Here is a 23,174-nt window from a genome sequence, read left to right on the forward strand (position 1 = left end):
TGTCCACTCAGACTGTGCTGATGAGAATCTCCAGAATGAGGAAATAACAGCTGTAAATTCTGTTGTGTGTGTCGCAGTCTGGGGAAGTCTCTGTTGCATTTTTTGGCAAGGAGATTGTGAATCTCTGCACACAACTCCGAAACATCCTGTGGTCGGACCACAGATTGTGAAGCGAGGTGTCCGGCATACAAAATTAATCGTATGACCATGCTCAATCATTTTAAACATCCAGGCTGACACACCCGTGAGGACTTGCCATGCATTCATGCAGCAGGACAGCAGGCTTATTTATTTCATCTGAAACAACCTCTGTCGCATTCTTTGCGAGAAGATTGCATATTTTGGCTCATAACACCGGCGCGTCTTTGGATGGAACCGTGGAAGACAGAACACTGTTGAAATGGGGCTGCCAACGTGCAAATTGGATCATATAACCATGTTCAATCTTTTTTTGCATCCAGTCGGAAATGCCCGTAAGTGCTCACCACGCATCCACGCAACAGGACAGAGGGAATATTGGTTTGTTTATTGATGATATATGATATGATATAACACGTATGATATAATGCGGCACTCACTATTGGGAAGCGGTTGTGCATAATGTGTGGGTTTTGAAGTGGGAAAGCTCTTTATTGAAAAAGTGTGAGCATCTCGTGTATGTGCTAGCACTGTACTCTTTTTTTGAATTTTTTGCATTCTTTATATGTGATTAAATGTGAGACACAGAAACAACATATTGAACAACATTTTGAACAACAATATTCCTTTCCCGACAAACAGCAGTGGGGAAGAGAGAGGTGGTTGTGTAGAGGGCTAAAGCACATAACTGTTAATCAGAAGGTTGCTGGTTCGATCCCCACGGCCACCACCATTGTGTCCATTAAGCAAGGCACTCAACTCCAGGTTGCTCCGGGGGGATTGTCCCTGTAATGAGTGCACTGTAAGTTGCTTTGGATAAAAGTGTCTGCCAAATGTATATGTAAAAGTAGAAACAGCATTGTGTGTCAGGAGCGCTTTTGCTGTACGGGGTTTTTTCCCCTCAATGCGGGGCTTGCACTGAGGCTGCTGCCTTCGTTTGGTCCACAACTTGTGTGGCTTTACTGGGGGCTGCAGGCATGGGGTTTTTAGTCAGGCGTAGGTCCGAGATAGAGCGGGAACGAGCCGGTTTTGATGAAGTACTGCTCCTTTTTGGCTTAAAATTTCTCATAGCCTGTGAGTGTTGCTGAGTTGTGACGAAGCTCTCAGCAAATCTATCCAAATCAATCCACCTATAGAGCCACCGAAAAGGCTTGCTAGAGACACCAGAGCATCAAATAGAGTTTCTGTGATGGTCAGACAGATGTGATGATCCAAAACCACCAGGTTGCTCATTGACTTGCCAATGGCCTGTGCAGTGACTTTCATGGCTAGCAGCACTAAATTCGTAGTGGTGCGTAGCTATTTGAAAGTTTCTGGATCGTAGCCTTGCTTGTCCATTTGCTTGAGGAGCTTAGCTTGGAAAACTTGGAGCACCGCCATCGCGTGGAGTGCTGAACCTGCTTGGCCTGCCGCTAAGTATGCTTTTACAGCCAGTGCGGACATCAGTCGACACTGCTGAATGGGGCGTGATTTCCACGCTCAGCTACTCACCTGGCAGAGATGTGTCGCTACCGCCTCTTCCACAGCAGGTAGTTAGGCATAACCATTATCTTCCCCGCGGTCCACTTCAGTGAGGAGAGTGGAATCTCTGTGCAAGCGAGCTGAATAGGATGCACGGCAGGATTTTTCCATTCGTTATGAACTTCTAGGAAGAACGGGGCAGTTCTGCGGAACATGGTCGCTTGACGGCGTTCGGACTGCATGAGCCATTCATCAAGACTGAGCTCTTCGACCACCTTTGACCGCAAAGCATCTCACCAGATGCAACGAGAGACATAACATCAAACCCAGTGTCAGACCTGCTGAACGTGACAAGGTTGAGTGCTCCTGCAGAGGGCTGAAGTTCGTCACACACATAGGAAATTCATCTGATCTGATGGGGGGATGATTGTTTGGGCAATAGGCGAACTGTAGGGGAACAGATCTGGAATCACAGAATTTATGAGAACCAGCTTTTCTAAACACTTCATGGCGACCGGTTTAAGTGTCGCCGGCCTGAAATCCTTCATTATAGATTTTTTGGTATTACACTAATGAGAATTTACAGAGAAAATGTACTTAATTCTATTATTTTGTATATTAACAATTATACAAATATATAATTTTGTCTATTTTCGAGAGATTCAACCTCAAGTCTATCCCAGAAACAGAAGAAATTAGAGAAGATACTATATAAACCGATGTTCTGTGCAAAACATTTTATTTAAATAGAACAGCTACAGTTGTTTGAGTGATCCAGCTAATTCCAGTCAAAAGTAAAATGTCATCCAGTTACGTAAAACCATGCGAATCACCTGCCTCTCTCATGGCCTTTCTTTTATGTCATGGCTGAGGCAGAACAGCCTATCAATTCTGTTCAGTTTTTACAGTAAAACACCATTCTGCATCTCTGATTCCCACTATCTAGTGAGTGATGAAGAACACCTTGTCTGCTGTTATAGATGAGAGTATCATATTTATCCCAAAACGCACAAGCAAACAGAAATGTTTTGCTTTGTTGTGTTACCTTTAGCTGCCATGTTTATTTGTACCTGTAGATGATTGGGTCACTTGGTATAGAGGTACACAGTCAATCACTGATATACAAATAACTTTTGCAGTCATTATGTTTGTTTTGCTGGTTAATCTTCAGCATATCTCTCCCCCAGTTCTTCTGCTGCCCCACTGACTGGAGGAAATGTCACACGCTATCATGAATAAGAGATGAGTGTCGGTCACAGAAGTGCCCCAGGTGGCATACAGTCCCTTTCCTCCTCTCGAGAGCCTCCTGCCACCTTATCTGACTGCTAATGCTGTGTGCCTCTGGGCTGACAGGTGCATTCTTACGTTTTGTTTCATGCACATAAATGCTACAGCTCCCAATAACGTATTCCGCATAATGCTGTAATTACTGTGTAATTTCAGTGCATATCTTTGGCCTTCGCCGTCAGATAATCCACATAGTTTCCATTCAAACTGATCAATATTCACTATTTTACAGTAGCTCTATTCTTGCTTTGTTCATTAAATCTGCAGGACTGGCAAAGAAAATCTGAATGACAACAGTTAAACAAATGATTTATTTCTCTGAATGCTCATCTTGCACAGTTGGCAGGCTTGTTAATTCATTTGAAATAACAGAGATGGGAAATGTTTTTGCAAAAACAAGTGTGACTGCTGCAGTTATTGAAGTTTTTGAGCACTACAAAAGGCTGTTTCCCAGCATGCCTTTTAGGGGGTCACTGTGTACTGGCTGCACTAAATGCTGAAAGCAGTGCAGTGGTTGTACTTGTACGCATTGAGAAGAATTAGGTCTCATGGATTAAAATGCCATGAATGACCTGCAACTTTCACATATGAAAGGAAATATTCATTAGAGTGCGAGCTGGAATGTTGTATATGTCTGTGTAATGAATGCCAAGCATTGTTTGAAAAGAGGTTTGTGACATACTTGATTTTTCATCTTATATAATGTTCAAAACAATTCAATAGATAGTCTGCTCTTTACAAAGCATTTTATTTCATTTGAATGTGCACTTGAAAAATGTGTGTGTGTGTGTGTGTGTGTGTGTGTGTGTGTGTGTGTGTGTGTGTGTGTGTGTGTGTGTGTGTGTGAGCGTGTATTTATCACTTTGTGGGGACCAAATGTCCCCATAAGAATAGTAAAACCCGAAGTTTTTGACCTTGTGGGGACATTTTGTCGGTCCCCATGAGGAAAACAGCTTATAAATCATACTAAATGATGTTTTTTGAAAATGTAAAAATGCAGAAAGTTTTCTGTGAGGGTTAGGTTTAGGGGTAGGGTTAGGTTTAGGGGATAGAATATAAAGTTTGTACAGTATAAAAACCATTATGTCTATGGAAAGTCCCCATAAAACATGGAAACACAACATGTGTGTGTGTGTTTCAAAAAACATCTGACAAATCTTCTGATGTCCTCAAAGGTAAAATGTATTAATTAATTGTTTTCTTTTTTTACTCTTAACGTGCAAAACATTATTTAAGGTGTAGGGTTAGTGTGTAGCAATTATAATTAGAGTTATATAAAATGCAATATAAGTCTATGATATTTCCTTATTTAGAAAAGTAAATGTTTGTGTACACTTACTGAGCTATCGTTGGGGGACAAATTTGTCAAATCTGATAAAAGCTCTCATATATGGGAGGACATATGGGAACATCTTCAACTGAAAAAAAAATCATACATAAAATTATTGTCTTTATTATTAATTTAAATAATTATACAAAAAGTGAGCTAAATGTGGCAAAACCTCCCTTTAGTGACATTCAGGAAAGTTCTCAATGGGAAAATTGCAAATACGTTTTACATTTTTGTAATGAGAGAGGTTTTATTTTAGAGAGTCAGGGTCAGGTTGTGGGTTAGCTTTAGTCTGTAGGAATCATATTTTGCTTAATAAAGTATAAAACAATAGAAGTCTATGGTTTCTCCATTTAGATGAGTAAATGTGTGTGTATGTGTGTGTTACAAGATGACCACCAGAATGGATAAGTACAGCCATACCATAGCACTTTTACATAACAGGATTGGATGATGTGTTGTTTGATGGACTGGTCGAGAATTTAAGTGCTGACAAATGCTGCAGAGAAACTCCAAACAGCTGACTTGCAGACAACGATTGACAGAGGGGCTAATTTCTTATTGTAACATCATTTCAACGACTGCACTGTCCTTCATCATTTACATCACTCCCAGCTAACCAAAGGTCTGTTGTGCCCTGGCAGGTGATTTGGTATCCAGAGCCATGCATCACCTCCAACCTCTCAGCATTAAGAACCACAGCAACGGCACACCGCTCCCTCAGAAAAGCAGTCTGATCCATTGGGAGCCCGAGGCTCTATATACACTCTGTTACTTCATGCACTGCCCTCAAATGGAGTGGGAGAACCCCAACGTTGAGCCCTCAAAAGTCACCCTACAGACCGAGAGGTGAGAAGATTTAGCTGTATCTACTGCATGTATACACAAAAGAAAATTATTTTAAATATAGCAGAAAACAATTCAAGCTTGTAGTCAAAGAGATAGTTCACCCGAAAATGAAAATTCTGTCATCACTTACCCACCCTCGTGATGTCGATAGAGTGTTAGTTTAGGCCACCATTCACTTTCATTGTATGGAAAAAAAATGCAATGAAAGTTAATGGTGACTGAGACTAAAAGATGACAATTTAAATATTTGGGTGAACTATCCCTTTGAGCTCTAACATATACTGTAAATATTTTTTCCTATTTTGGTAATGCTTTCAGCCGTCAATAAAGCTGTAGTACTGAAATCCATTCTGCAGAATTCCACAGTTTTTTTTTTAACAAAATCAGTGTTGAAAATTTTTCAAAAAGTTTACAGATTCTGTCGAGGCCTGCATGTGTGTGTGTGTGTGTGTATATATATATATATATATATATATATATATATATATATATATATATATATATATATATATATTACACATAGTATTGTTTGTTATATGTGAAATTAGTTCTCAAGTATTGATCCCAAAGTAGAAAAGCCTTTATTCACAGATTTGAGTGAAATTCCAAAGTAAAAATATAAGTAAATTCTACTTAACTTCTTGATGCTGGTGGGCAGCATGCACTGAAATGTGGCTAGTGGAGTGGTGGTGGCATAGTGGGCCAAAGCACATAACTGTTAATCAGAAGGTCGCTGGTTCGATTCCCATAGCCACCACCATTGTGTCCTTGAGCAAGGCACTTAATTCCAGGTTTCTCCGGGGGGATTGTCCCTGTAATAAGTGCACTGTACTGTAAGTCGCTTTGGATAAAAGCATCTGCCAAATGCATAAATGTAAATCTAAATGTTTTGTTGGATTTACACACTTACATATTGTGTCACAAAGTCTTGCAAAAAATGTCTTGGAAAATCTTGTGAAAGAAATTAATTGTCATTTTTTGCAGTGTAGAGAATGTGCAGGGTATTTTTGTAATAGAGTTGCTCAATGTTCTTGCCTTAAGTGAAGCAGTCATTTATTCAAGCTGACACAGTAATGATGAAATGCACAGGACTGTAAATGTGAAATGCTGTGAAACACGCTGCAAAGCGAAAGCAATGTGATGAAATAATACCAAATTATAAATAAATGCACAGTGTTCAAAACGCTAACTTCTGTATCTGATGGAACCTGACCGGCTGTAGATACAGTTTTTAATGTTATCTTAAAATATCTTAAAGGTAATGTGTGTACTTTTTCAATGTAAATATATTTTCTCTAATCCCAGCTTTATATGCAGAGACGACTACAAGTGATTCGGCATAATAGTGTGCACTGTGTGTCTCTGCAGTGCTACCAAAATGTTGCTTTGTTTGTTTGTGCATAACGGCCAGCCTTTCATTGCAACGTTGGCACAACCAATGGTGCGAGTTTGTATGACCAATGGTAAACAGAGACCGTGTCAGGGAAACCTGCTGGAAAACAGTCATTATTTTGACAATTTTGTTTATAATGGAACAGAAATGTCATGCTTTCGTTTTAAAAATGCCATTTAAAAACAATTCAAGTACATACTTATCGGTAGATTTTTGGAGAGTATTTTTGAACATTTGAATCTTGGCAGAATATACAGTATATATATTCTCAGGGTACATGTGAACATCACTGTTGATATTGCTCAACTCTGCTAATATGAGATTCTGCTCACACTCTTAGAAGCCAAACCATTACCACATTGTTCATTCCTCAAGGTCATGGAAAGGACTTTGGCCATTTAAACTGATTAAATCAGTTGCTTTGTGGTTAAATGTAACTCTTTTTGTCTTTTATGATTTATGTTCTACATAAAATTAATAAAATGTATTGTAATTTATGTACTGCAGAAAATGAATTTTATGCACTATTAGTTAAATATATAAAGGTAAATCACATTTTGTCTCCCCCTGCAGGCCATTTCTAGTACTGCCTCCTCTGATGGAGTGGATCAGAGTGGCATTGGCACACGCAGAGCATCGACGCAGCTTTTCAGTGGATAGTGATGATGTTCGGCAGGCGGCCAGACTCCTGCTGCCAGGGGTGGACTGTGAACCCCGCCAGCTGAAGTAAGCATCGTGCCATAAAATAAACATCCCACTACCAGATATTACTACCTATTATGATGGCTCATAAACAGTCTAGGTTTGGAAAACATTGTGTACCCCACATAAGGCATTCATTGCACCATAAATTCATTTTAATTGCTAATAAGCAGAGAGCAAAGTGTTAAAACTGTTTCAAAGGGACGGTTCACCCAAAATGTTAATTCTGCTATCATTTACACACCATCATGTTGTTCCAAAACTTCTGTGAAGCACAAAAGGAGATGTTAGGCAGAATGAGAGCCTTTCACTTTCATAGAATGGAAAGCTGAAAGTGATTGTCGACTGGAAACTAACATACTGTCTAACATCTCCCAGTTGTGTTCCAGTCAAATGGGGTTTGAACTACATGAGGCTGAGTAAATGATGACATTTTTGGTAAAATATAAATGTATTGAAAGACTTGCCCATAGGGAGAATGTTTAATTTTGTTAGAATATGTGACTCAAGTTGTTTGCAGAGGACTGAGACATCAGAAATGTGTTAATGTGTTTGTGCCCCAGGACAGATGACTGTTTCTGCGTGTCACGTAAGCTGGATGCTGCCTCAACTGAGGCTAAGTTCCTGCAGGATCTGGGCTTCCGCATGCTCAACTGCGGCCGCACTGACCTTGTCAACCAGGCCATCAACTTGCTGGGGCCAGGCGGAATCAACAGTATGAGTGAACAGGTTTGAATGAGAAACATTGGCAGATTCAACATTATTATACATACATGAGGCATTCTTATTCTAGAGAGAGCATTTTATTGGCCCCTGAGTGAAGTCAGAAATATTTTTGTCTGTTTTCTATCAAAAGAAATACTCTACCATTTAAATGTGTATATCTCCTAAAAGTAAATTTTTTCAATAAACAATACATGGCCTAAAAGGAATATTCCGGGTTCAATAAAAGTTAAGCCCAATTGGCAGCATTTGTGGCGTAATGTTGATTACTACCAAAAATTATTTAGACTCGTACGTACTTTTCTTTAAAAACAGCAAAAATGTACAGAAGTTACAAGGCACTTACAATAGATGTGAATGGGGCCAATTTTTGGAGGGTTTAAAGGCAGAAATTTGAAGCTTATTATTTTATAAAAGTACTTACAATAATTAATCTATATATATATATATATATATATATATATATATATATATATATATATATATATACACTCACCTAAAGGATTATTAGGAACACCATACTAATACTGTGTTTGACCCCTTTCAGCCTTCAGAACTGCCTTAATTCTACGTGGCATTGATTCAACAAGGTGCTGAAAGCATTCTTTAGAAATGTTGGCCCATATTGATAGGATAGCATCTTGCAGTTGATAGAGATTTGTGGGATGCACATCCAGGGCACGAATCTCCCTTCCACCACATCCCAAAGATGCTCTATTGGGTTGAGATCTGGTAACTGTGGGGGCCATTTTAGTACAGTGAACTCATTGTCATGTTCAAGAAACCAATTTGAAATGATTCGAGCTTTGTGACATGGTGCATTATCCTGCTGGAAGTAGCCATCAGAGGATGGGTACATGGTGGCCATAAAGGGATGGACATGGTCAGAAACAATGCTCAGGTAGGCCGTGGCATTTAAACAATGCCCAATTGGCACTAAGGGGCCTAAAGTGTGCCAAGAAAACATCCCCCACACCATTACACCACCACCAACAGCCTGCACAGTGGTAACAAGGCATGATGGATCCATGTTCTCATTCTGTTTACGCCAAATTCTGACTCTACCATCTGAATGTCTCAACAGAAATTGAGACAACATTTTTCCAGTCTTCAACTGTCCAATTTTGTTTAGCTCTTGCAAATTGTAGCCTCTTTTTCCTATTTGTAGTGGAGATGAGTGGTACCCGGTGGGGTCTTCTGCTGTTGTAGCCCATCCGCCTCAAGGTTGTGCGTGTTGTGGCTTCACAAATGCTTTGCTGCATACCTCGGTTGTAACGAGTGGTTATTTCAGGCAAAGTTGCTCTTCTATCAGCTTGAATCAGTCGGCCCATTCTCCTCTGACCTCTAGCATCAACAAGGCATTTTCGCCCACAGGACTGCCGCATACTGGATGTTTCTCCCTTTTCACACCATTCTTTGTAAACCCTAGAAATGGTTGTGCGTGAAAATCCCAGTAACTGAGCAGATTGTGAAATACTCAGACCGGCCCGTCTGGCACCAACAACCATGCCACGCTCAAAATTGCTTAAATCACCTTTCTTTCCCATTCTGACATTCAGTTTGGAATTCAGGAGATTGTCTTGACCAGGACCACACCCCTAAATGCATTGAAGCAACTGCCATGTGATTGGTTGATTAGATAATTGCATTAATGAGAAATTGAACAGGTGTTCCTAATAATCCTTTAGGTGAGTGTATAACTCCATTCTAAGTACCTCATTGAACCCAGAATATCCCTTTAAAGGTGCTGTAGTCATTCTGGAATTTGCTAAATCTTAGCCGTTGGATTACCCACATCCCCTGTTTCCAAAGCCCAGCACTCCAAAGATACCGAATTAGCTTTATTGAGAATGACACAGAGCAGAAGCGGCTGTCAGAAAAAAAAGTATCAAAATAGCGCCCTCAACTGACAACTGTTATGAACAACATGGCATAAAAATGACATTAAGCCTCAATAATTTGCTGCAAGTACAATACTATGAGAACGTGCAAAATGATTGACAGGTAGAAAGCGTGCGAGAGCTTGGCCACAGACAAAAAATTGTTGCTGTTTATTTCATTAATATATTTCAGGGAGTATGGAAAATTGTGCATACCTTTCCTACAGCACCTTTAAGCTAACAGACATTAAAGCTGCAAAATCCAATTTCATGAGACGACATGAATGGGATGGTCAGAATCTGGGCTGATGAATCAAGGGTTGCAGCCTCTATAACCTGGAGAAGCAACTCCTGGGTTAAATTTTGCTACTTTAAGTTTATTTGGATAAAACCATCTGATAAAAAAGGAATAACCCAAATAATACATAATACCTGCTTTTGTTCCATGTCAAATTTTCCCTTCGTATAGAACCTCAACAGGACTTGCATTGGTTTGCTCAGTTCTTCTCGTCATTCGCAATGTTTAACGGCTGACCATGTTAATCAAAGCCAGCTCTTAGGAAATACAGCAGTCCTCTTTCCATTACTGATTGCTCTATATATTATTGAGCTCAGGGAGTGGAAATGTTTGCAATTCCCTTTGTTTCTCAGCTGATCACTCTTGTCATCTTTTTTTCCAATTCTTGATTTGAGTGTACCTTTACAGGAGTTTGGTTTCTATCAACACAAGGCTTGAATTATAAGGTTCTGTCCAACATCTTATGTAAAATAATAAAGCAGTCTATTTGAATTAAATTCAGCATATTATCACTTATAACAAAAACTTCTGTTATTAGCCCATAATCAAAGCATGAAAAATACTGTCTTTATCCATCCATACCCGACCATCATATGCTGGGTCATGATATGATTTGTCTTTTGTATGTTTTCCAGGGCATGACCCCTCTGATGTATGCATGTGTCAGAGGTGACGAAGCCATGGTTCAGATGCTGCTGGATGCAGGAGCTGACATCAACAGTGAGGTTTGTCACGCATCTTCCCTTGTGTTCTTTTCCTATATAGACATTCTGTTCACCCATCCTCCCCATAGTGCCTCATATGTAGTGTTTGTGTTTTGGTGTTGTGGTATGACAGGAGAAAACTCAAGACTGCTTTGCATGCCCCTAATGCATTTTTCCTGGGGGGAGTTATGCATTTGTAGGAATTAACTGTCACAAGGTATGAATCAGCAAGTTCTCCCAGACTCTGCCCCAGAATACAGCGTAGACAGATTTCTGTCAAAGAAACACACTCGTTATTTGTCACTGTTTCCACCTTGATAGAATAGGTTTAACAGATGATACCGGCATAAGTCAGTGTAGCCAGGAAATATTGTTTGCAACTGTGTGTTATAAAAAGTGTGGACAATGTAATTTGCATCTGTTATAAATCAGATTCCATCCTCCTACTCAAAAAACTGTAAATCTTTAAAAAGATTGAGACCAGGATTATTTAATCCTGACAATATCAAAAACGTTTTATTTGTCTTTTACTGTCCTAGCGTATGATCCATACTGGGTACCATATTAGTATGTAAACTCAGCAAATAAAGAAACATCCCTTTTTCAGGACATTGTATTTTAAAGATAATTTTGTAAAAATCCAAATAACTTTACAGATCTTTATTGTAAAGGGTTTAAACAATGTTTTCCATACTTGATCAATGAACCACAAACAATTAATGAACATGCACCTGCGGAAAGACAATTAAGGTCACAGTTATAAAAACCTAGGACACTAAAGAAACCTTTCTACTGACAAAGAAAGATGTCCAGGGTCCCTGCTCATCTGCATGAATGTGTCTTAGGCATGCTGCATGGAGGCATGAGGACTGCAGATGTGGCCAGGGCAATAAACTGCAATATCCGTACGGTAAGATGCCTAAGACAGCGCCACAGGGGGACATGAAGGATAGCTGATCGTCCTCGCAGTGGTAGACCATGTGTAACAACACCTGCACAGGATCGGTACATCCGAATATCACACTTGCTGGACAGGTACAGGATGGCAACAACAACTGCCCGAGTTACACCAGGAATGCACAATCCCTCCATCAGTGCTCAGACTGTCCACAATAGCTGGACTGAGGGCTTGTAGGCCTGTTGTAATGCAGATCATTACCAGACATCACTGGCAACAACGTCACCTATGGGCACAAACCCACCTTCACTGGACCAGACAGGACTGGCAAAAAGTGCTCTTCACTAACAAGTCGCGGTTTTGTCTCACCAGGGATGATGGTCGGACTCAGTGAAATAAGCGTTACACTGAGGCCTGTACTCTGGAGCGGGATCGATTTCGATTTGTGTGAGGATCCATCATGGTTTGGGGCGGTGTGTCACAGCATCATCGGACTGAGCTTGTTGTCATTGGAGGCAATCTCAATGCTGTGAGTTACAGGGAAGACATCCTCCTCCCTCATGCGGTACCCTTCCTGTAGTCTCATCCTGACATGACCCTCCAGCATGACAATGCCACCAGCCATACTGCTCATTTTGTGCGTGATTTCCTGCAACACGGGAATGTCAGTGTTCTGCCATGGCCAGCGAAGAGCCCGGATCTCAATCCCACTGAGCACATCTGGGACCTGTTGGATCGGAGGGTGAGGGCTAGGGCCATTCCCCCCCAGAGTTGTCTGGGAACTTGCAAGTACCTTGGTGGAAGAGTGGGGTAACATCTCACAGCAAGAACTGGCAAATCTGGTGCAGTCCATGAGGAGGAAATGCAGTAGATGAGTAGACTGCAGTACTTAATGCAGCTGGTGGCCACTTTTGATTTTGACCCCCCCTTTGTTCAGGGACACATTATTCCATTTCTGTTAGTCACATGCCTGTGAAACTTGTTCAGTTTATCAGTCTTAGTTGTTGAATCTTTTTATGTTCATACAAATATTTACACATGTTAAGTTTACTGAAAATAAAAGCAGTTGAAATTGAGAGGACGTTTTTTTTTTGCTGAGTTTATTTAACCTTAAGGTCTGGTTTGTTGAGCATTAGACTTCATAATTTAGAAGCTTTACTTGCCAAATACAAATGTGCTGAAATAACACATTTGAGAAAAATTATAATAAGAGAAGAAATACAAAAAAAATAAAATACAAATAAATAAAAAAACTACTTGTGAAAATGCTTCTCTTTCACATTATTCTAATTTAATAATTTTATATTACTGAATCAAATTAACTGCATAGCAATTTAAGTGAATATATATAATATATATATATATATATATATATATATATATATATAGTATTTATTTAATATTGTGGTTGCCTTAATAACAAAGGGTTTGTGCAAAATCTGGTGATCCATATTTTCCCAGCATGATTTGAGAATGTTCCGATGAGCATCTTGTTTGTTTCTATGGAAGCAAGAAAATCTGATCTTTTGTACAAAGAACGTGCTGTCAAAAATTGGTTTACATTTGATAATGTGAATATTGCAGAATCTTAAATATTTATTTGTCTTACGTCAAATACATTTTCTTTGTTTTAAATTTATCAAAATACCAAAATGTTGTTTCTTTAAATGAAAACAATCCAAGATTTTAAACATGGACTCTAATTTTGGACCCCCTGTGTATATACTAGATGGATGGATGGATGGATGGATGGATGGATAGATAGATATCCAAACATTGCTGAATAACCAAAGCTGCAGGCAGCCATTTATATAGAATACAGCTCCTCTAAAGAGGCAAAAAGGCCAAACTGTAGGCCACTCCTACAGTATTTCCATATTTTCAGCTGAGCGCAGCATGTGCTTTTCCCCGGACAGGACTTTAAAGGTCTCCATCTCTCTCATTTTTGCCCTGCTCTGCCCCCTGTATCTCCCTTAGGTGCCAAACACAGTGCACAAGTATCCCTCAGTCTTCCCAGAGACACGGCAGGCCACGCCTCTCACCTTCGCTGTGCTTCACCAGCACATCCCTGTGGTGCAGGTAGTGACCTTTCTCTCCCACCCTGAGCTTTAGCACAGATTTAGATATTAACAATTGTGTGAAGTTGTTTTCTGCTGATTCAGAATGTAATTCCTGTACTGTATTCATCTGTTTTCTCCTGAAAACCACGTCTGCATGAATTGGGGTGCTCAGTGCTCACTCATTTTCCATTTAGTCATAATATCATTCTGATTCATTTTGTGTTTGCTTATTTAAAAATGTTCATTGCTGCTGACTCTAGTTTGAGCTGCTAATGCCAGAGCAGAAATTGCTTTTCATTACACTGTAAAAAGTAATCTAGCTTTTTAAATGTCTTTTCTAGACCATTTTTACTAAATTGAGTAAACTATTTAAAAATATTGCCAATGTACGTCTCTTAATATCTTGTGAGAATATATTTGAAACTTTTTAAAACAAAAACATTACAAAAAAACACACACAAGTGGCTTTAGGCTTGTGTTTTCCTAAAGACACAAGTTTTGACAGTCAAGTATTTGGGCTTATGCCTGGGCCCTATAAAGTTTCCACAATAAAGTTTGACCAACCTCTAATAGAAGTCAAATATCACCACTTTCTATTTTTTATAACCCTCACCTACTGTTTGAGCTGACAGGCATTACAAATCATTATTAATTACCATAGCTTGTTTCCCATTTCGTGCTGCATGATCTCACGTGTTTCTGCCTGAAGGTGATAATAATCAGTTATGTATATTTGTGTATATTTGAAAGAGAAAAAAGATAAATATCTGTTTAATAACATTTGTCACAGTTTGCAGAGAAACAGGACCCAAACGCAGAGTAAAAACCAGTGGGATTAATTCAAACCAAAAAAATGCAAAAATTAACAAAAACCACCCCTAGGGGAAAACCGTCAAGGCTGGAAACCCACTGAAGTTGGGGGCAGATAAACTGTGTCCAGGACCTATCGAACCGTCAGACAAGAAACTGGACTGACATGAAACATGAAACGAAATCGTACTGGGCAGCATACACAAGGAGACTAAAATATGGAGAGAAATCAATCCGTATAACAGAAAGGGCAGGTGTAACTTATAAACTAATAATGGGCAAACTAGGAGACGGGGTACGAAGTGAGACTGAGAGACATGTGGCAATACAGAAACAAAACAAAACCATATGCTCTCACAAGACACAGATGCCGAATGACATAAGCGCATATCACCAAGACAAAAGGCAACATGTGCTCATGCCAACCAACAGATAAGACGAGAGAATGCATGGCAATGCCAACAAAGTGATGCCTTGCACTCTCACACCAGAAAAGCCTGAGCATACATCGCGAGGCAAACACCACACAATGCACGCAACAGGCGACAAGATGAGACATCACACCTGTGCGAGAGTTTGGCAAAAAATAAACCCGACATCACAGACTGAAGTGACTGAACCTCAGTACAACATGAAGACAAATTGCAACTGTGAGCAGCAACGCAAAACGTGGCCATGGTCGCGAGAGACAGACATAAATGGTTGACGCGAGTGTATGCAGCCAAGACAATATAAGCGCAATGCACTCACACCAATAAAAGGATGTGATGGGGAGTAGGACGGGGCCAGGCAGTGAGGAGACATGGCTGGCCCTGAATCAGGCTAATCAGCCTAGAGGGGAATAAAGACAGGCTGGAGGTGCCAGAGAGAGCGAGAGAGATGCACACGGCCATGTTGTGTGTGTGTTCTTATGTTTTGTGTTGGTTTAAGTTTACGTTTACCATTAAACTTTATGTTGACTGTTCAGCCTATTTCCGCCTCCTCCTTGCCCATCCTTATACCGTTACAAAGACAGAACATGGAGCATGAGTGTCCAGATCCCGACACCAAACCGAACCAGACAGGGAAGTCAGGATCCAGACACCATGCTCCCAACATGAAACAAGACCGACCGAAGAGCGCATGTCAGGGAAACCACCTAAGCCATATGCTCACACAAAGACAGAAAACAAAACACAAGACAGACATAGAACAGTGATGTCATGATCCTGTCACACAAAAACCCAGACTGACAGAGTGACAGGACCGTGACAACATTTGCTTTAAGGTTAAGTGTTTTTTTTGCACCACTAACATCACCTCAATGAATGACAAAATAATGTCTGTTTTCAAACAGGTTTTCCGAACACGCATCCCATCTTCTACTAGTGGGTCAAGCAGATAGTCCCACCTCGATCTCACACAATTGGTTGAGCCTATGTTATTGGTTTGGGCTGGTCAGAATGCTCACACAAACAGAGCAATGTTTCATTAGTGCCAAAATGTGACATTTTGGGGGTAAAATTGTGTATTTATAGTTGTCTTTGCATATTTAACTGGAATAGGGGAAAGTATTTTAACATCGGAAAAATTATGCACTTCACCTTTGACCAGAGTTATAGTAATTGTATAAGGATTTATTTTTAAATTGACCAAATTAACATATTAAAGCTGAAGTATGTAACTTGTGCACCACTAGCGCCACCAAAGGGAATGGCAAAAATAAACAATGTTTTCAATAAAATTTTCTGAATATGCCCCTTGCCTGCAGTTGATCAAACAAAGAGATAGTTCCACCCCAAATCACGACACTGGTTGAGTAATGTTGTTGGGGTGGGTCTAAGCGGATCGCTCAAAACAAACATAGGAATGTTCATAATGCGACAGAGACACAGTGTTTAAAATTTAAAGAAAATTATCCTATGAATGGCTTACTTAAAGTTTTCTATGCATATTAAGCTGGGATAGGAGATATTTTGAAAAATTCTTCAGCTTTTAAGTAGGTTATCTCAAACTCTCTTTCTATTCCTGTCTAATCTTCCTTTTCTCTCAGCTCTTGCTGGATGCTGGAGCTAATGTGGAGGGCTCTCTGCAGGATGGAATGGAGAACTACACTGAGACGCCTTTGCAGTTAGCTTCCGCTGCTGGTAAGAAAGCTCACACTGCAGACTTGAAAAGGATGTCACTTCCTTCTCCAGTTACTGTATTATCAGCCAGCAAAAGCCACAAGAGGTAACTCAGCATTTTGTTTGCTGTAGGGAACTTTGAGCTGGTCAGTCTTCTTTTGGAGAGAGGAGCAGACCCCATGGTTGGGACCATGTACCGCAACGGCATCTCCACTGCACCACGCGGAGATATGAATTCCTACAGTCTGGCTGCAGCACATGGACACAGGTAATGCATTAGTAATTAGTTGAATGCACACACACACACGGAGTCTCTTAATTTATTAATAAAACCTGCTAAATTGCATCGACTTCTCCTGTGCCACAGGAACGTGTTCTGCAAGCTGCTGTCGCAGTCAGAAAAGGGAAAGGCGGATGTGCTATCTCTACAGGAGATCTTGGCGGAGGGATCAGACATGGAAGAGAGGAGTTCCATAAAGATGGATGCAACCCGCACAGGGAAGGCCAAACTCAAAGCTCTGAGAGAGGCGATGTATCATAGTTCTGAACATGGCTATGTTGACATCACGTTGGATATCAGAAGCTTAGGTCAGTGATGAAACTACCTAATGTTATAAAATAATGCTAGCAGAATCGATTTACATAGCTTATAATACAGTAGTTATTCAAAGGCAAGCATCACTATTGTTATTGATTATACAGTACCTAATAATGCTATTTCACACCAAAATGAAAATGTTGTTGTCAATTGCCTATCCTAATACACAAAAGTAGATGTTATGCAAAATGTACTATTGTAAAGAGGTTAAAGGCGGCTCCACATTGCTGGCCACATACAGAACAATTTACGTATTTTTATGGGTATCAGATGATGTATTTTTATGGGTATCAGGGGTGCCCTGGACGCTGCACACCTGGCTGGAGTCCCTGCGAACATGTTTCCTGCAGCACCGGCGGCCGCTGATCCAGGGTCTGCTGAAGGAGTTCAGCTCAATTGAAGAGGAGGAGTACACAGAGGAGCTCATAACACACGGCCTCCCACTCATGTTCCAGATTCTGCGTGCCAGCAAGGTGAACACACATGCAAAACTGGCTACAACACATTTTACATTACATTTATTAATTTGGAAGACATTTTCATCCAAACCGACTTGCAGGTAGATTCTAGGTAAACATTTTATCAGAATGTATGTTCCTTTGGAATTGAAACCATGGCTTGGCATTGCTATTGTCCTGCTGTACCAGTACAAGAACATGCTGCTCAGGAGTCTTCCAAGTTATTGCCCATTTATTTCTTTATTTGGCAAGTAGTCTTGTAATAAGCTGGATAATGAGCATTATTTACTAAATAAACACCGGGCGTTGAATTCAGCGATTACTTTCTTCTGCCATAATTAAATAATTTCAATTCAAATCAATATTTTATGTCCATTTATTTATTTATTTGGTTAGTAGCCATGTAATAAGCAGGTTATTACATGGCTGGTTGTTATTGTAAAATAAACCCCTTCAGGGTTATACAAGATCCCTCTGCTTCATGTCAGGGTCCTGATCACCCTGTCGTGGTTTATTTTGCGATAACAACGGGCTGACTTTAAATTATTCCTTACCTATTAGTTGTTTTTCTATGTAAACATGTACTAGACAGATGTCTTTCACCATTTTCAGCATCTTGTGCAATGAGCACCGCATTTTTTAGATACTATATTAAATTAAAAGAAGATTACATTGGAGCTGTGGCATACATATTGAGCTGTGGTGCTCATGATGGGAGACCCAGGGTTTAAGTCTAGCCTGGATCATGTTTCTATCCCGTTCCCTTTTATGTCCTCTTGATTTGCTGTCTCTCTCTACTACAGTGTCTATTAATAATAAAATGTATGAAACAGCCTCCAAAAATATATGAAAAAGTGTCTGCATTTTATTCCATTATAAATAGCTGTTTTTGAATGCAATAATACCTTCTGTATGAGAGGCCCCTTACTTCTCCTGTGATCTTTAAAGTCGAGGACTTTGGAGTACACATTGCTTTATTTGAACAGGAAGTGAAGCCAGAGCCTCATGTATTTTGGATTGGGCTGCATCTGGATGCCCTCCATCAGTATTATGTAACAGCGAGGTTTGCTAAGGTAGTGGAAAGTATCCTTAGATCTGTGTACAGATAGAATTGAAGTCAGAAGTTTACATGCATACATTTACAGTGAAGTCATAAAAACTAATTTTTTAACCACTCAACAGATTTCATTTCAGCAAACTATAGTTTTGACAAGTCGTTTAGGACATTTACTTTGGACATGACAAGTAATTTTTCTAACAATTATTTACAGACAGATTGTTTCACTTTTAATTGACTATATCACAATTTCAGTGGGTCAGAAGTTTACATACACTAAGTTAACTGTGCCTTTAATTAGTTTGGAAAATTTCAGAAAATTATGTCAAGCCTTTAGGCAATTAGCCAATTAGCTTCTGATAGGCTAATTGGCTAATTGGAGTCAAGTGGAGGTGTACCTGTGGATGTATTTTAAGGCCTACCTTCAAACTCAGTCTCTCTTTGCATGATATCAAACCTAAGAAATCAGCCAAGACCTCAGAAAAAACATTGTGGACCTCCACAATTCTGGTTCATCCTTGGGAGCAATTTCCAAATGCTTGTACAAACAATAGTACGCAAGTATAAACATCAAGGGAACACGCAGCCATCATACCGCTCAGGAAAGAGACACATTCTGTCTCCTAGAGATGAACGTAGTTTGGTGTAAAAAGTGCAAATCAATCCCAGAATAACACCAAAGGACCTTGTGAAGATGCTGGAGGAAACAGGTAGACAAGTATATATATTAACAGTAAAATGAGTCCTGTATTGACATAACCTGAAAGGCTGCTCAGCGAGGAAGAAGCCACTGCTCCAAAACCACCATAAAAAAGCCTGACTACAGTTGGAAAGTGCACATGGGGCCAAAGATCTTACTTTTTGGAGAAATGTCCTCTGGTCTGATGAAACAAAAATGTAACTGTTTGGCCATAATGATCATTGATATGTTTGGATGAAAAAGGGTGAGGTGTGCAAGCCGAAGAACACCATCCCAACCGTGAAGCATGGGGGTGGCAGCATCATATTGTGGGGGTGCTTTGCTGCAGGAGGGACTGGTGCACTTCACAAAATAGATGGCATCATGAGGAAGGAAAATTGTGTGGATATATTGAAGCAACATCTCAAGACATCAGCCAGGAAGTTAAAGCTCGGTCCCAAATGGGTCTTCCAAATGGACTATGACCACAAGAATACCTCCAAAGTTGTGGCAAAATGGCTTAAGGACAACAAAGTCAAGGTATTGGTGTGGCTGTCACAAAGCCCTGACCTTAAAAAAAATATTTGTGGCCAGAACTGAAAAAGTGTGTGAGCAAGGAGGCCTACAAACCTGATTCAGTTACACCAGTTCTGTCTGGAGGAATTGGCCAAAATTCCAGCAACTTATTGTGAGAAGCTTTTGGAAGGCTGCCCAAAATGTTTGACCAAGTTAAATAATTTAAATCCAATGCTACCAAATACTAAAAAAAGTGTATGTAAACTTCTGACCCACTGGGAATGTGATGAAAGAAATAAAAGCTGAAATAAATAATTCTCTCTACTATTATTCTGACATTTCACACTTTTAAAATACAGTAGTGATCCTAACTGACCTAAGACAGGGAATGTTTTCTATGATTAAATTTCAGGAATTGTGAAAAACTGAGTTTAAATGTATTTGGCTTAGGTATATGTAACTGTCTGACTTCAACTGTACCTTCAAACAATGACCATTGGAACTGGCTCACATGTCCCAATCTACAGTACTTCCTCTACGGCAGATCAGACAGTGCAGGAAGGAAAGATAAATGCAGACTTCCTTCCACTGGGGCACGGGAGTCTTGTTGTGTGTATGTATGTGTGAGCATGTTTGTCAAGGAACCTCATTCTGAGCCCTGCAGGAATGACTGACAGTTTCCGCACCTTGCTCAACCTTCACAAACAATGTGTGTCTGCTTGTTAGAACAAAGAGAGCGCGAGAGAAAGGTTGAGGGAGCGAGAGAGGGAGGAACTCGCAGCGTAGCACCGACAGCAGGTGATTTGTACAGGCAGGGTGAGAGAAATGTCAATTTGATGAGGAGCCTCTAAAAATCCCTCAGAGAATCTGATGGTTCAAACTGCAGAGAGAGTGATCCGACAGGGATTTAAGCATCTTCCTGCACTTAGCGTACTCCGATTACCTCTGTAAAAGAAAAAGTACTATTACGAAAAACACCCTGTTAAAACTTCCCAAGAGTAGATAGTGAATAATGTGATTTTACTATGCACCCTATGCAAAATATATGTGCATAAGCTCACACACAACAAGTGCACAATTAGACTCAAATTACTTTAAGTGGGATGGATTGAAGTTCATTTGGTGCAACAACCCCCTCCATAATCAATGACAATATTCAATTATTGTCAATTAATTGTCAATTAAATAACAATAAAAATTACATATAAAGTGAAAGACATACAAATAGCCCAATTAAATTTTACAAAATCAATAATGAACTTTGAGGAATTGAGAGTAAGTAGTCCTGTGTTCGAATCCCAGGTAAACATGCTTTTTGTAATTTTGTTATAAAATAAGTGTCAGGCATGCATTTGCTTGCATTTATTTTGTGATTCTGTGTTGTACTTTGCTGTTGACATTAACATGCATCTCTGTCAATTTTGGCCTCTAGGAGGTCATTCACTCTCTGCACACGACCCTCACACATTTTTAGCACCTATAGGCGTAGGCGTTATAATACCCTCAAAGCAGGCAGAAACATGTTGTAAATGGTGCTTGATGAGAGGGGTCTTACCTGTTACTGTTTCCCATGGATTGCAGAATGAAGTGATAAGTCAGCAGCTGGCAGTAATATTTACTCAGTGCTATGGTCCATACCCCATCCCCAAACTCACAGAGATCAAGAGGAAACAGACATCAAGACTGGGTATGTAACACCAGACACTGCTTTTGCTGGAAAGTCAGCGCAAAACAATGTGTGAGCTTTACATTTAAACTCAGCTTTCTCTTTTTTTTAAAGAGATGTCAAGTGAAAATGTCATCTGTGAGTGGTTCTGCCTATTCTTCCTTTTTAATGTAATACTTGTAACTTTGGTCAACCTCTGTGAATGTTTGTGTGTCAGATTCTCATTTTCTAAACAATAAGGAGATGTCAGATGTGACCTTCCTTGTGGAGGGACAGCCATTCTACGCTCACAAAGTTTTGCTCTTCACTGCCTCCAACAGGTCAGTCAGTGTACTGCATCCAACTAAAAGGGCACACTGGATAATGCAACTTGTATGCTTTTGTTGTTATAATTACAATTTCTTATGAATGGCACAGATATTAGGGTTACCAGCATGGTTTTCTTTCCTTCTAAATTACTCTTTGTGTTGAATTTACCTTTGTTAATGTAACAAAGGTAAATTCTTAACATCTCCTGTTTTTCTTTAAAGGTTTAAATCACTTCTAGCAAACAGACCAGCTGCGGAGAACACCTGTATCGAAATCAGCCACGTCAAATACAATGTATTTCAGGTACAGCCTGGCTGCTCTGCTAATGCTCTGAAAGAAGAAGAAACAATTGTGCCATGTTATTTTTAATGCAACATTTATTGAGAGTGAACAGAGAGCTCATCATTCTATATCGTCTATTCCTTTACAGCTGGTGATGCAGTATCTATACTTTGGAGGAACAGATGCACTTCACATTAGAAACACAGAGGTTATGGATGTAAGTATTATTAAATCCATTTCAGTCTTTTAACTATGTAATACAACTTTGCACATACAGTATATCTCTTGTAGAGGATTATTGAAGCATTACGCCATGAGAGACAGTGAATTACCACAGTTAAGAGTTGTTGTTAGTAATGATTTAGCTGTAACCACAGTTTAATGACTTCAATGCACAGACTCTTGTGGCTTATTGGGTCATTCAGCAAAATCTCTGCATTTTCCATTCCAAAAAAAAAAAAAAAAGGATTTTTAAAGTAGTTCTGTAAGCTTTTAAACATTCTATCAGACAAATAAGTTTTTTTAAAGGAATAGTTCACACAAAAATGAAAATTATCTCATCATTTACTCACCCTCAAGATATTCCAGATGTGCATGAATTTCTTTCTTCTACAGAACACAAACAAAAGATATTTTAAGAATATCTCAGCTCTGTTATTCCTTTCAATGCAAGTGAATGGTGGCCAGAACTTTAAAGGTCCAAAAAGCATAGAAAGGATCATAAATGTAATCTATAAGACCCCAGTGGATAAATCCATATCTTCAAATACGATATGATAAGTGTGGGTGAGAAACATATTTAAGTCCTTTTTACTATAAAACTCCACTTTTGCATCTGAAAATCACATGTGGCACCTGTTTAGTTTAACTTTCACATCTGAGAGTGAAAGTGATAGTGGAGATTTTAAGAAATAATGATTAAATATTGAACTGTTTCTCACCCACACTTATCATATTGTATTTGAAGATAT

At 39.6% G+C, this 23,174-nt stretch overlaps 1 protein-coding gene across 1 annotated transcript in view; it reads left to right on the forward strand.

The window, feature by feature from the left end:
• The window catches only part of LOC127661844 (ankyrin repeat and BTB/POZ domain-containing protein 3-B), a 94,937-nt gene that overhangs the window by 68,915 nt on the left and 2,848 nt on the right, over nt 1-23,174 (forward strand). The window contains exons 3-15 of the mRNA XM_052152770.1: nt 4,861-5,065; nt 7,032-7,184; nt 7,724-7,889; nt 10,697-10,786; nt 13,641-13,742; nt 16,566-16,659; nt 16,771-16,906; nt 17,006-17,226; nt 17,531-17,709; nt 21,528-21,633; nt 21,830-21,932; nt 22,143-22,224; nt 22,352-22,420. Coding sequence (XP_052008730.1) covers nt 4,861-5,065; nt 7,032-7,184; nt 7,724-7,889; nt 10,697-10,786; nt 13,641-13,742; nt 16,566-16,659; nt 16,771-16,906; nt 17,006-17,226; nt 17,531-17,709; nt 21,528-21,633; nt 21,830-21,932; nt 22,143-22,224; nt 22,352-22,420 — 1,706 coding nt within the window. The remainder of the gene's footprint in view (nt 1-4,860; nt 5,066-7,031; nt 7,185-7,723; nt 7,890-10,696; nt 10,787-13,640; nt 13,743-16,565; nt 16,660-16,770; nt 16,907-17,005; nt 17,227-17,530; nt 17,710-21,527; nt 21,634-21,829; nt 21,933-22,142; nt 22,225-22,351; nt 22,421-23,174) is intronic.

The sequence above is a fragment of the Xyrauchen texanus genome, chromosome 21, assembly GCF_025860055.1.
Source record: "Xyrauchen texanus isolate HMW12.3.18 chromosome 21, RBS_HiC_50CHRs, whole genome shotgun sequence".
Taxonomy (NCBI): Eukaryota; Metazoa; Chordata; class Actinopteri; order Cypriniformes; family Catostomidae; genus Xyrauchen; species Xyrauchen texanus.